Source organism: Camelus dromedarius, chromosome 25, assembly GCF_036321535.1.
Source record: "Camelus dromedarius isolate mCamDro1 chromosome 25, mCamDro1.pat, whole genome shotgun sequence".
NCBI classification, from domain to species: domain Eukaryota; kingdom Metazoa; phylum Chordata; class Mammalia; order Artiodactyla; family Camelidae; genus Camelus; species Camelus dromedarius.
In genome coordinates, this window is record NC_087460.1 from 7221128 (window position 1) to 7234863 (window position 13736).

General features: G+C 46.2%; 1 protein-coding gene across 4 annotated transcripts in view; it reads left to right on the plus strand.

The window, feature by feature from the left end:
- Positions 1 to 13736, plus strand: part of ETV6 (ETS variant transcription factor 6) — a 222443-nt gene that overhangs the window by 191980 nt on the left and 16727 nt on the right. For all 4 annotated transcript variants that reach the window (XM_031444085.2, XM_031444082.2, XM_031444083.2 and 1 more), the window contains one exon: positions 8800 to 9345. In XM_031444085.2, the coding sequence (XP_031299945.1) occupies positions 8800 to 9345 (546 nt within the window). The remainder of the gene's footprint in view (positions 1 to 8799; positions 9346 to 13736) is intronic.

The following is a 13736-nucleotide window of genomic DNA, read 5'->3' on the forward strand; positions in this document are numbered from 1 at the left end:
AACATGCACAGAACACTTACATTAGCCTACGGTTGGGCACAGTCATCTTACAAGAAGCCTATTTTATAATAAAGTGTTGAGAAGCTCGTGCCATTTATGGCATACTGTACTGAAAGTGGAAAACAGAATGGCTGTCTGGGTACAGAACAGTACCCACTGTTCACGGCTGTGATCGCCTGGCCACCCGCCAGCTCTGCCCGCTGCCCAGCATCACGAGGGCATGTCGTCCTGTGTATCGCTAACCCTGGGAAAAGATCAAAATTCAAAATCTGAGCTGTGGTTTCTATCGAATGCATATTACTTTCCCACCATTGTAAAGTCGAAAGATAATCAAGTCGAACCATCGTAAGTTGGGGGCCACCTGTACTGGAAACTGCCAAGTTTAAACCAAAAAGAAAAGTCAGAGATAACTTTCGAGACTTCAAGGTGTGTCTTCAGTTAATGATTTAAAAACTCATACTAAATTGGACTGAGTTAACCCGTGTAGGTCCTTGACTGCCCCAGGATGAATGGACTTAACAGGACAGCAGTCTCCCAGCCTTTGAGACACGTGGGTCCGAGTCAGGCACTGGCTTCTGAGAGCAGAAGCGCTGGCTTCGTGCCCCTGGACCTGCTCCTTGTGTGGGTCCCTCCTTGAGAGCCAACCCCCCAGGACAGTGACTGAGCAGACACCAGGGTAGTTGAGGTTGTCATCTGCTCAGGCCACATCCTATTTCTGGTTGTAAAAACCACCCCGATTTTCTAGTCTTGCTGGAATCACGTTGATGACTGAAGCGTCAAGAAGGCCATTGGCCCGGGTTTGACATCTTTGTTACACGGTGTGATGCTCGGGAGCCGGAGACCATAATGGCGTGTGTGCACTCTGGATCCAGACCACCGGCTTCAAATCCCAGCTCCCCAGTTCAGCAGCCGTGTGACTTTGGGCAAGTTCCTTAACTTCCTTGTGTCTCCGTTTTCATCTGTACAAGAAGGAAATAGCAGGACCTATCGAATACAATCGATGTAAGGAAGGATCAAGTTAATACGGGAAATGCCCTTAGGACAGCATCTGTCGATAAATGCTGTCTGTTATTATTATTTGCTATTTCTTACCTCTATTTAATTGGAGTTTTTCTTTTCTTTAAACTTAAAAAAAATTTAATTGTGATAAAATACACATAACATTTGCCATCTTAACCATGTTTAGGTACATGATTCAGTAGTGTTAGGTATAGTCACATCATTGTGCAATAGTTGTTTTCCTTACCTCCAACTCAGTTTTCTTAACCATTCGCATTATTGCAAAGGCACATACTTTGTGCAAACACCAGACTTATGCATCTGGACATAGGGAAGGCCTCCTGCCTACTCGCACCATTGTCCTAGGACTTCTTCGTGGTTAATTGGGCACGTGGTTAATCTCTGGCATTGTTTCTAAGGGAGAATATATTTGAAGTGCCAGCCTTAATGCAGGATGCAGCCTGTTTTGAAAATGAGTGGTGCCTGTACTTTGTGTTACCCGCGGTGCCTGGCACAGGGCAGGTCCTCTGTGACCCTTTGGAACCTTTCTGTTAACCTGACTGTCTCCTCTCACACTCAGCAACTCTGAGATTAACTTTTTGGTGGCCCTTTCATCTCTGTGACTCTCGACGCTGGCAGGAGGTAATGAGGTCCCACCAGAACTTCCTGTTGTCCCTGGTGGCAGAGCCTGGTAACCCTGCCCCCACACTAGACCTCATTTCCCTCTTCTTTATCCTCCTCTCCAAGGCCTCTTCTTCCTGCTTTGCCCCCTGGATGTCATGACCTTTTACTCTCTGACCCTATTCCCATGCAGCGTTTGGTTGTGAGGGGGCCATGGTGGGCACTGATGGTGTATAGAGCCGCTTTCCATCCATCTGGACCATGAACCTACTTCCAGGAGGACCCGTTCAGCTCCCCACCTCCTCTGACCTCCTCCAGGGGTACAGGGCAGCTCTTACCCCGGGGCTAGCCTGCTCTGTTGCGTCAAAAGTGTTAGAGGCAAGAGATCCCTAATCCACAGGAATAATTCTCCCAGGATAACCAGGAAGCCTTCAAGAAACTTCCTCTTACCCCCCAGGAAATGCCATCTGATTCCTTTGAGATAAGGGGGGCAGGGCAGTTAGGGTTCAGCTCCAGAGAAGGAAGCTCTCAGCTGACTTTATCCCGCTCTGTCCCCTCCCTGACATCCCTCGGCCTTATCTTTGTGCCCCCTCCCTAGAAACAGCTCACAGGGTTTACCTCCCCAGGGCTCATCTGAAACCTGACCCCTTGATTTCTTCATTCACTTCTTAGAAGGGCCTTTCTTGAGGCCGAGGGAGGCTCCTCTAGACCGCCTACAAAGAGCAGAGCCAGCTTCCAGCCAGGAGCACGAAGCCTCCTCTGCAGCCGGTGTAGACATGCCCACGCCGTCTGCTCTGAGCCCCGGCAGAGGTGGCCCGCGTGGAGCCCGTCCCACCCGCCTTGATGCAGGTTAAGCCGCCGGGTCCTGCGAGTCACCTGTTTTGTTTCTTTCAGCCTCTTTCACCAAATGTTTATAAAATTCTGGGAGCTTCCGGAGGATTTATTGTTTAGGACCTCGGACTTCTGTGAATCATACACTCCAGATTAGGGCAGTGTTCTTCTCAGACCCTACAAGGGAATTCAGCGACAGCCGAGTGTGATGAGGGAATTCAGTGAGAACGGAAACCCTGAGATGGGCGGGCAGAGGGTCAGTGGAAAGTCTCGGCTGAACCTCTGGAAAAGGCGGTAGGAGGCATGTTGCTTTGCTAGGGCCGCCACAGACCCCGGGCTTAACAGATACTTATTATCTCACAGTTCTGGAGGCTGGAAGTCCAAGATCAAGGTATGGGAGGACCGGTTCCTTCTGAGGGCTGCAAGGGAAAATCTGTCGTGTGTCTCTCTGCCAGCTTCCTGTGGTTTGATCACCAGTCTTTGGTGATCTTTGGCTTTGAGAGCTGTGCTTTCATCTTTGTGTGGCTTACCCATCGTGTGCACCGACTCTCAGTTCAGCACCTGTAGCCTTTTGTTGCTTTTTGATGTATCTGTCTTCTCCAGGAGACTATGAGGTCCCTGAGAGCACGGCCCATATTTCCTTACTCTTTGCATATACTGCATCTGAGACACTGCCTCAGAGATGGTTGGCATCGCTGAAAGTTCTTTGCTTCCATTCACATTGCGATGACTGTGTGGCAGAACATCGCCCTTCCAGACATGCAGCGTGTGCACATCTGTGTGTCCAAATTCCCCTTTTCATCAGGGCACCAGCCACATGGGAGGGGGGGCCCGCGCTACTCCAGTATGACCTCATCTGACCTAATTACATCTGCAGTGACCCTTTTTCCAAGTAATGTCACATTCTGAGGTGCTCGGGTCGGGACTTCAAACTATGAATTTTAGGCTAGGGTGAGGTGGGGAGGCACAAGTCAGCTCACAACCAGGAGTCACAAAACCTGAGTTTGTATATGGAATCTATTTTGGATTCCGTCTCAAGACCTAGAACCTTTCATTTTTGTCTTTATATCATTCATGGTTCCTAGTAATCTTTTACAGAATTGTGCTGGGAAATGGCTTTTTCCGGACAAGTGTGGAACACAGTTCACTGAGGGTGATGAGTGAGAGTTACCTGTTGCTCTGCGTCTCCCTGACCAGCTTCCCTTACCATCATCCATGACCGCAGGGAAAATGTGATGGGGAAACGGGATCCTGGTGTGAGAGACAGAAACTCGATGTTAGCCTTTGCTCTACCCTGGAAATTTCCTAGTCAAAACCCATGGCTTTAATTAACCAAAGGCAGCACTTTGTTTTTGTTTTTTAGGTTTATCAGTTGTCCACTATTTATAACATGATCAAATTGGATCAAATTTTGATGAATTTTAAGTGGAGAGACTTTTCTAATAAGTGAAAGGGAAGAGGATGAGAAAAGAAATCAGACCTTTCTTTGTAATCATCACATTTAAAATAGTGATTTATTTGGGGCTGTTTGGTAGCAAGAAGGGATTATTTGTGTCTTAAAAGAGGTCTACCAAGAGAAAGGTGTGGGATCAGAAAACACTTTCAATCAGAATGAGGTCCCTACTGGTCCAGCGTCTTCCCCACCCCTCCTTCCAGGCCCACACTGACCAGTTACATGTGGCTTGTCCTCTCTTCCCTGTGTGTTCCCCTCCGCTATCAAGACCTTCAGACCAAGGGCGATGTGGATAATTTCCCAGTTTTCCAGCTGGGCAATTCACCAAGAACAAACCCAGACATCAAGGCCAGACTAAAAAAAAAATCTTCTTGTTTTAGACAGAAGACTCCTACATCTGGGGGATTTAATGCACCCACTGTCCGCTCAGTGCATTTCCTGTGTCCGGAGCTTCTCTGCCTGCCGGCTCTGGTCTCATAAGTTTCCATACCCTGCTGCCAACTTACAATAACAGAGGCAGCAGGCAACAGGGTAGCAGCGTCAGAGCCCATTCCATACGTGGGCGCGTGCTTTTGCGAACTGAAACAAAGCTTGGAAGGGCTCGTTGCAGGCCTTTCAGCCTTGACAGTGGTTATGCCCAGACCACCAGGAGCCTGGAATTAAATGCCCTCGGATCCAGTTCTCCAGCATTAATGTTATCAGCTTCATCAAGTACTTCCTCTTTCAGTGGTGTCTGCAGAGAAGTAAATAAATCAAGCGCCTCCAAGTCCTGTTTCTGCCCAGATCCTGAGTTAAAAGTAAAATCTGAGTTGGATTATCCAGAGCACTGTCTCCCTCCTTCATTGTTCCCCAAATCCGGGCAGGAACAGAGAGTGAAATCTCTCCAGGACATTACATCAGTTCCTCTTTTACCCTTGGCATGAAAGTTCTTCCTTTCATAGTCCTCCCAGACTTCCTAAGGCTTGCCCTGAGTGCACACCCATCCCCTAAGCCTCGACGCCCAGGACATCAAAAAAAGCCCGCAGGTAACCAGACTGCTGGCCAACGCCTGTGTCCGTTTTGAAATCTGTAAAACGGGAAATGGATTCAGGAAATAGGATTTCTCAGTACACGGACTTCATCATCCTTAAGTATTTTTAAACCTTAATAAGCTTTTAAGGAAAGGGAGACATTCTGTAAATGGCATTTAGAAGAAAATATATGAAACTTCAAAATGCAACTGTCTTAAATATTGCTTATGACGATCATATTCTGTGACAAATGAAAAGTGAACCGTGGACAAAAGATAAATTCATTTTTGTGGCTGGCGGAATTGAGATCCAAATTAGCTATGTAAAGAAAACTCATTCCCAAAAGATTGCAGATCATTTCTATCAAACTAATAATCTCAGCCATTAACGTTAACTCTGTGGACCTAATCAGTACCCTGTAAGCATTTATTTGCATTCGGGTTAAACTGAGGAAGTTAGTCATTGTCATCCCAACTTGTACCCTTGCAAGGCTGATTAAGCACTTTAAGTCCCTTTATAAAGTCATAATCACAGAGCCATCACATCACTTGAAAACTAATAGTTTCTCAGTATCATCCGATTGTTAATGTTCACATTTTTCCAAATATCTCATTAGTATTTTTACAGTTTGTGTGACTCACAGTCTAAGCAAGGGTCTCTGTATATTGCAAGGTTGACGTGTCTCTTCAGTCTCTTTCAGTCTAGAGGTCTCCATTCATCTCTTTCTAGTGCACATGCTTGTACACTGTTTCCAGGCGTTGAAAAAGGAAGTTAGCTATATAGTTAGTATAACTTTTCCCCTGTATATGGTGTAATTTTTCCCCCTCCAATTGCTTTCAAGATTTTATCATTGGTTTTCAGCAGTTTGACTATGTGCCTGGATGTGGCTTTCATTGTCCTTATCCTGCTTGGGATTTGCTGAGCTTCTTGAGTCTTTAAGTTTTTGTTTATTGTTGTTGTTGTTGTTGTTGTTAACAAATTTGGGAGCAATGGGGCTATTATTACTTCAATTTTTTTTTTGCCCCATTCTGTTTTCTCCTTCTTGAGCTCCAATTACACTTCTTTTAGACCATTTAATGTTGTCACTGAAGATTTGTGTGTTTTTATTATTGTTTTATTTTATTGTTTACTATATTATTTTCATTGATCTTTGAATTTACTGTTTCTTCTATCTCCAATCTGCTGTTAAGTCCATTCAGTCCAATATTTTATTTCATGTGCTGTCTTTTTTATAGTTTCCATTTCTCTCCTGATAGTCTTCATCTGTTATCACTCATTATGACCATCATTTTCTTTAAGTGCTTGAATGTATTTATAATAGCTACTTTAAAGTTTTGCTCATTCCAACATCTAGATTATCTCTGAGTCTATTTCTGTTGACTGACCTCTTGAATATGGGTCACATTATCTGTTTGTTCACAAGTCTTGAAAATCTTTATTGGACACTGAATATTGTGGATGACACATTGTAGAGACTCTGGATTATGTTATATTCCTCTGAAGAGTGTTGCTTTTCATGCTAGGAGGCAGTTAAATGACTAACTAGTTACTTTGAATTTTGGAGGCTTCGTCTTATATTTGGTTAGGGGAGATCTGTTTCAGTTTTGCTTCTAGTCCTCAGGCTCTGTCGCAGAGCATAGTCCTTACTCCTAAGGTGTGGCCGTTCTAGGGTAATAAATAGCCTAAAGTGTTTACAGAGCCTTCCTTAATAGAATTCAGAGTCAACTCTGTCTCCAGTACAACAGCCAGAAGCTGAGCTTTCTGCTCGTATCTTTGAACCATCCAGCTGTTGCCTTTCACTGAGCTCCTTGGAGTTCCCTCTGCATGTGTGCTGTTCAGGAGCACATGTTAAGGATTTGAGGGAACTTTATGTGCTGATTAGTGACTACTTCCTCTGAGGCTCCCTCTTTTGTGGAATATCTCTCTCTCTCTCTCTCTCCCCCCCCCCCACCTCTGGCAGCTTCACGCTCTACTCCTTGACATCTCAAGCAACTTTCTGTTCATTTCTAGCCGCCTTACGCTACATGGACTGGGGAGGGCCCTCGAGGTGGAAGCTGTATAAATTTGGATCTCACTCTGGGAAGTTCCCTTCTTTCAAGTCAAATCCCCTTCAGTTTTCTCCGGGACCCTCAAATAACTTTTATAAATGTATTTTATCCAGATTCTATAATTTCTGTATGTAGGAAAGTTGGTCTGATACAGGCCACTCTGCAATTACTGAAACTGGAATCCCCTTCCCCTTTATGAGAAAAGTGGTTGCAAGTCCATAAATACTTCACCCTTCTTTGCTCATCTAACCACAGAGCCTGGAGCCCGGGCCTTAACAGAATATTGAGATCCTCATTCCATTTTATAGCTGCGTAGTCCTCCATCGGTTAGAGATACACTGTAATTTATTAAACCAGTCTCCTGTGATAGCTATTCCAATGATTAAGCACTTTTAAATTCATGGCAGCGTGTTACACAGTGGTTACAAAATAAACCCTTTGCCTTGAAGCAGATGATGTTTTAATGATCATGAACAATATTTCTTTTGTTCACTGTCTCATGATGGTAAGATCTAGTGGAGTCCTCATTTTCCTGTTAACCCTGTGTGAAACTTTAGGAAGCCACCACCTTTGTCTCTGTGTACCAGCCCTATCAGATTCCCACATCCCTTTTGTATGTTCTTTATGTAGGTATTGTAATGGACAAAGGAGATATCTTTGACTTAATTTATTTAGAATCATGGACAAGTCTTTGACCAGAACAGACACCTGCAAGCGTGCACATCCTTTTGGGGAGAAACTCTGGGAACAGATGTGGCCAGTGACACTTCATTAAGATGAGTGTGAGGTATGCAGAAAGCTCCATTTCTGGAGGGAGATTTCTGTCCTTCTGACCCTTAGCAGGACTCCCACAACCACATGTGTGCTGGTCCCTCCCTCAGACCAGCCCGTGGAGCTACTTCTGCTGCCGAGCTGTGTCCACTTCGGATGTCAGCCTTGTTCAAATGCCCCCAGCTTGAAAGTTCAGTGGGCTGGGGTGGAGGCATTAGTAGGGGTGTCCATCCGTCTTTCTCCTTACTTAACTCTACCTGTCTGACCATGTGTAGGGACTGTGCACTCAGAAACAAGATGATCCTAAATGTCCTTTCAAGTACAACAAGATGGTCATTCTGTAAATTCGACCCAGTGTTCTTGCTTAGAGCAGGGTTTGCTGTGACTTCCCTCCCCCAACCCAGCCCCGGTCTCTACACAGCAAAGTAGCAGATACTGTAATTGGTACAGAACGTTCTAGAATCTGTGGAGTCTGGTTCTAATCTCTGAGTAGCTGGGTGACCTTGAGTAACTTGCTTAACTTCTTTATGCCTCCATTTTCTCTCCTGTAAAATGGGAGTAATGGTAGGTAGTATCTCCTACATAGGAATGTTGTAAATTTTGTATAATATAATCCAGTCTGTAGGATATAGTCATTGCTTTATTATCATCATCATTAATACCAACAATTCCTGGAGGTAAAGAATATAAAAATTTGGTTATGAAAATGTCAAGCAGCAGAAGCATCTAGAGAGAAACCCTTACAGACCCTGAAAGCCACATCGAAAAGTCAAGTAACAAAAGGACAGAGTGAACGTTTGGCTTCCCTGTATTTATAAGCCACTAGTAGGTGATGAATGGAATGTTTGTAGACATTCTTAGCTTGTCCATCGGCAGGAAAAGAATTTCAAGTATGTGCACTCCAGTTTTTTTTTTTTTAAACGATGAAAAAGACATTCTACAGCCTGGCAGGAAGGGTGCTCCTGCACCCACACGTGCTCCACGGGGAGCACCTTCAGGACCACAGTGAGGTCCCACTTCTGCCAGGCCATCAGGGTCTCTGACTGTCCTTCCCTCTGCTCCACAGATAACTGTGTCCAGAGGACCCCGAGGCCGTCGGTGGAGAACGTCCACCACAACCCACCCACCATTGAACTGTTGCACCGTTCCAGATCGCCCATCACGACAAATCACCGGCCCTCTCCCGACCCCGAGCAGCGGCCCCTCCGGTCCCCCATGGACAACATGATCCGCCGCCTCTCCCCAGCCGAGAGGGCCCAGGGGCCGAGGCTCCACCAGGAGAACAACCACCAGGAGCCCTACCCCCTGTCCGTGTCTCCCATGGAGAATAACCACTGTCCGCCGTCCTCCGAGCCCCACCAGAAGCCATCCAGCCCCCGGCAGGAGAGCACGCGGGTGATCCAGCTCATGCCCAGCCCCATCATGCACCCTTTGATCCTGAACCCCCGGCACTCCGTGGATTTCAAGCAGTCCCGGCTCTCCGAGGACGGGCTGCACCGGGAAGGGAAACCCATCAACCTCTCCCATCGGGAAGACCTGGCCTACATGAACCACATCATGGTCTCCGTCTCCCCACCCGAGGAGCACGCCATGCCCATCGGGAGGATAGCAGGTACATGAGCGCGCCCCTCACCCCGCGTGGGTCCCAACTAGGTGCCCTCCGAGGCTCTGCGAGGGCCACGGAGGCTTGCGCCTGCAAGAGGCAAAATCCCTAGGGGGCTGGTTAATGAGCCGCTGGGATGGAGTTGTTAATGAGCCTCAGAAATGTTATGAAACAAATGTCCTACGTCCAGCTTACAAGGAGAGTCGCAGCAGAATCATGGCGAAGCGAAAACATTTAAAATAGGTTTATGGGCATGTTAATGGCCCTGTCCTGAAGTTTCCAGTAGCTAATTAACGAGCAGGCACAGCATAAAGTACCGTTGTGTCGGAGTCAGGCCTGTAACTCCATCCTGTGGGCAGCAACTCCACGCAGCCTTCACCTGGGGAGCGGGGAGGAGAGAAAAGCAGGATTCTGGTAGCGGAGGCAGGTGTGGCTGGGTCATCCAGACGGAGGAAACCACTCCCGAATTTTTACTTTCATGATGACAAGCCCAAATTTGCTTCCCGAAGATAAGAAACCAGTGAAAAAATCACCACAGTGCATTTTTACTAGTCTGCCCATCATTTACATCAAGTCCTGTTCCGGAAGCTTAATCCCCTAACCTCATGGCCAAGTTAGTGCTTTTCCTAGAGTTTCTCCCCCCATTCACGAGACACTTTTTGAGCACCTACTGTGCATAGATAAATGCATTAGGAGGTAGGGGACACAGAGCTGACTGAACACAGTTATTTCCTCCAGGAATTTACTGGGAGAGGCAGATGTGAAAACCACTAACTGAGATAGAAGACAAAAGGAACTAAGTCCTCTGTCCCATCATTCAATTGCAAGAGCATTTATTGATTACTTCCTGTGTGCTAGGATGCTTCAGTGCTTTAGAAGCAACGTAGAGAGACTACGTTAAAGAAGGGGGCAGGTCAGTGCTGAAGGTGATTATGTGTCCAATACACGGAGGCAGGAGAGAGGTCAGACCTGTTCAGGGGCAGGTGAGAAGTACCCCTTCCTCCTCGAGCCGATGCCCCAGGACGGAGCAGTGCTCATAACAGCGTGACAACATGGGTCCTCCCAGCCGCCTTAACTACCTCTGCCTTGACTCATGGTCCCTTTTTTATTTAAGGCACTTGTTTCTAGAGTTTCCTTTTGCCCCAAGGGCACCTCCAGTGTTGCCTCCATTTTATAAATCATTGACGTCAGGACAAAGAACTGTGACTTAGGTGTTTAAAAAAACTATGAAGTGTTCTGTTTGCAGTTGGATTCAAAATGATCCCGAAGGGGTGGGGTACACCTAAAATAAGGTTAGCCATGAGCCAAAGCACAGGGGTTCACATGATTGTTTTTACCTTCACATACATGCAAGTTTTTAAATAATGAGGAAAAAGATACTATGCTTCTTTATTCCCTGTTCTTTCTTTTCAAAGAGCCTGTGAGGCAGAACATGTGCGCTTCCCCAGCTAGTTGAGAAAGGATGGGGTCAGTAGGTCCCTGTGAGTAACATCAAGGACCCGTCGTGGGCTTTCTTGTCCGCGTTTGCCCTTCTTGTCGTGTTCTGTGCGCGGTCTGCAACGCAGTAACTGGACATTTGGCAGATACTTCCTACTTGTTTATAATTCTCAGGGCGGCTCTGCGGGTAGCTTGTCATTGCTGTCTTCATTTGTTACGGGATGGTCGCTTACAGGGGAAACCGCAGAGGAAGCTGAGCTCTGGAGAAGCAGAGGGTCGCCCAGAGGCTGGGTGGTGGGACTGCAACACAGTCCCCGCCTTGCTCAGCACGATTTGTCTTGTCCACCTCCTTCATGACGCTGTCTTTGCCGCGGGCTTTTTAGGAGAAGAGAAGCCCCAAGTATCAAGTTAAGTTGTTTAGACTTAGAGCTGTTTTCTCCCCTTGTTTAGTAGGTCTATAAACTTTTTAATATGAGTCTCTTAAAAATTGTGCTACCCTACTGATATATTCTAAACTTTTAATAATCATCATACGTCTGTATTCAGTAATTTAACCAAATCCAGGATTAGCTAATGTAACCGAAAGGCACTGGTTTTCTCAAAGGTGAAATGAGAGAGGGTGGGAACAGGATCGAACATGATCCTGTGTCCCGCTGAACAGAGCTCAGCACGACTCCAGGCTTCTTTGTTTCATTTTGGGGAGTCCTGTCTCCTCTCGGTGCCTTTTTGGACTACTTGGATCCTTGGAGAACTGAGTCTTCATTTCTTGGAGGTCGGATTCATTGGGTGATTCTTATGTACAAATGTAAAGTTCTTTCATTACTGAACAGCCATAAGAGTACTTCCAGTCTCTGTAAAGCAGCTTTTAGATGGGAAAATGTACTTCTGTAAGCTGTTCAGATGAGCACAGCACAGTAAGTACTTGAAGGTGCCTCTGCGTGTCACGCAGACGGAGGATGTGGATAAATACGTTACTTACGAATGTGGATCAAAAAGTAAAGCCAGATTCTTACCCATTCAGATAGAATCTGCTCAGGTCCTCCTGGACCTGTGCATTTGGACACCTGCGTTTCCAGCACGAGCCTGCACTCCTGGGGGTGGACTGTTTGAGGACTTGTAAGAGCATCAGTGTCCTGGAAGAGCTGAACACAGTTAGCTCCAAGTGCACTTTGTGGTGTCTTCAAAGGACTCCTGTTAAGCCCTGCAGGAGGTCGGAGTAGGGGTGTCAGGAAGGCTTCATGGAGGCACTGGCTTTTAGCTGGGCTTAGACGAATGCTTAGAATACAGACAAGTGGAGACGAGAGAAAAAGTGGTCGGTCATTCCAGAGGGTGAAGACTCCAGAGCAAGATAAGGGCCAGTATGCTGCTTCTGTTTCAGATGGAATGTAAATTCAAGAACCCGGGTCCCTTAAAAACCCATCACATTTCATCAATTCTTTTTTTTCTTCACTTTTTCAATCTCTCTGAAATTGGGGCGCATCATACAATTAACAAATTACGTGCAAAGTTCTGATAGTTTACTTAGGAAAAACAAAAGTAGTCAGTAAAAGAAATTCAGGAGGTAGGTGGCAGTTTAAATACAAACCACACATTAGATCTGTTTAAAGAGAACATGTTGTTTATTTTCCAAAGAATAAGAAAGCATGTTGAGTTTAACAAGTTGGAGTGGCTGGCTTTTTGGGGAGAGAGTTTAACATAGGACAGAGTGAGACCAGATCCCTGGGTTCTGTTGTTTGGTTTTTTTTAATGGTATGTGTAATAGTGAGCAAGTTGCTTCTTTCTGTGCTTTTTTCCTATTCATTATCCTCTAGTGCTTGGCTGGCGGGTGGGCAGTGCCCAGCATCTCTCACTTTCTAACATTTTCTCAGCCCGTAAAAGTTTCACTGGCCTGTGTCGCCAGTGTTTCACAGCCAAAGAGTGTTAACTGGCACTGGGCACCCTAATTTGAAGAAGGGTAGCAGGGGTGATGCTGTGTTTTCTGTCTATATTAAAAATCATCCTTCGAGCTCGGTGATTTCAAGACAGACAAAGAAATTGAGCTTCAGACACATTAAGAGTCCAGTCTCAAGCTTCCATCCAGGGTTCTTTCCAACACACTTGTTTCCTCCTGACTGGGGACTGGAAACGCTGGCCTGTGAACCAAATCAGCCACCGCCTGTTTTTGTAAGTCAAGTGTTGGAGGCGCACGGCCCCTGCCCTGTTCACTTAGGACTGTCTGTGGCTGCTTTGGCGCAGTGCTGGTGGAGCTGAGGAGTTGTGGCAGAGACCAGACAGCCAGCAAAGCCTAAAATACCTACTGCTTGGCCTTTTACAGAAAACCGTCTCCGGCAAACTGTTCCCCAAGCGCTGCCTCCTTGGATGTGCCGGATGCTCAGACTTATAGGCGATAACGGAGGATGCAGAGGCAGAAAACACTGTACCCGCTCTCAAGGGATTGCTTGCACTTGAGAGAATGAGGCATGCCTAGGGCCGGTGGAAGGGACGATGGCAAGTGACATAAGGGAGCTAAGTCCTAGGCTGCAGGCTGTCTGCAGACGAGTCCAGAGGCGTTACACTAGCATCATTAACATAAATGAAATACAGCTAAGGAAAAGAAAGTGTAGCTCTGCCGACTTGAATTATGTAGGTAAATCATTCACTCGTTTATGCAAAAATTATCACGTATCTCTGTCTGCTGGGCATTTTTCTGGGTGACAGGGTACAGCATCTCTCAGTGTCAAATTGTGTGTCTTTGCTGGCGTAAGGCAGTAGCCCTCTTGTGTACGCCGCCGCACACACTAAGCTCCTTGCTTCGGTTTTCAGCTATTGACAGCTAAGTTTTAAAGGAAAAAAAACTGTTGTTGTTTCGGCTTTCTCTTAAAGTTCTTCAATTCCATGAAAACCTGAGTTACCAGACTTCCTGTTTGCCTGTCCCTTTCTTGGCCTGAATCCAAAGATCTGCAAAAGAAGCAAGATTCATTGGC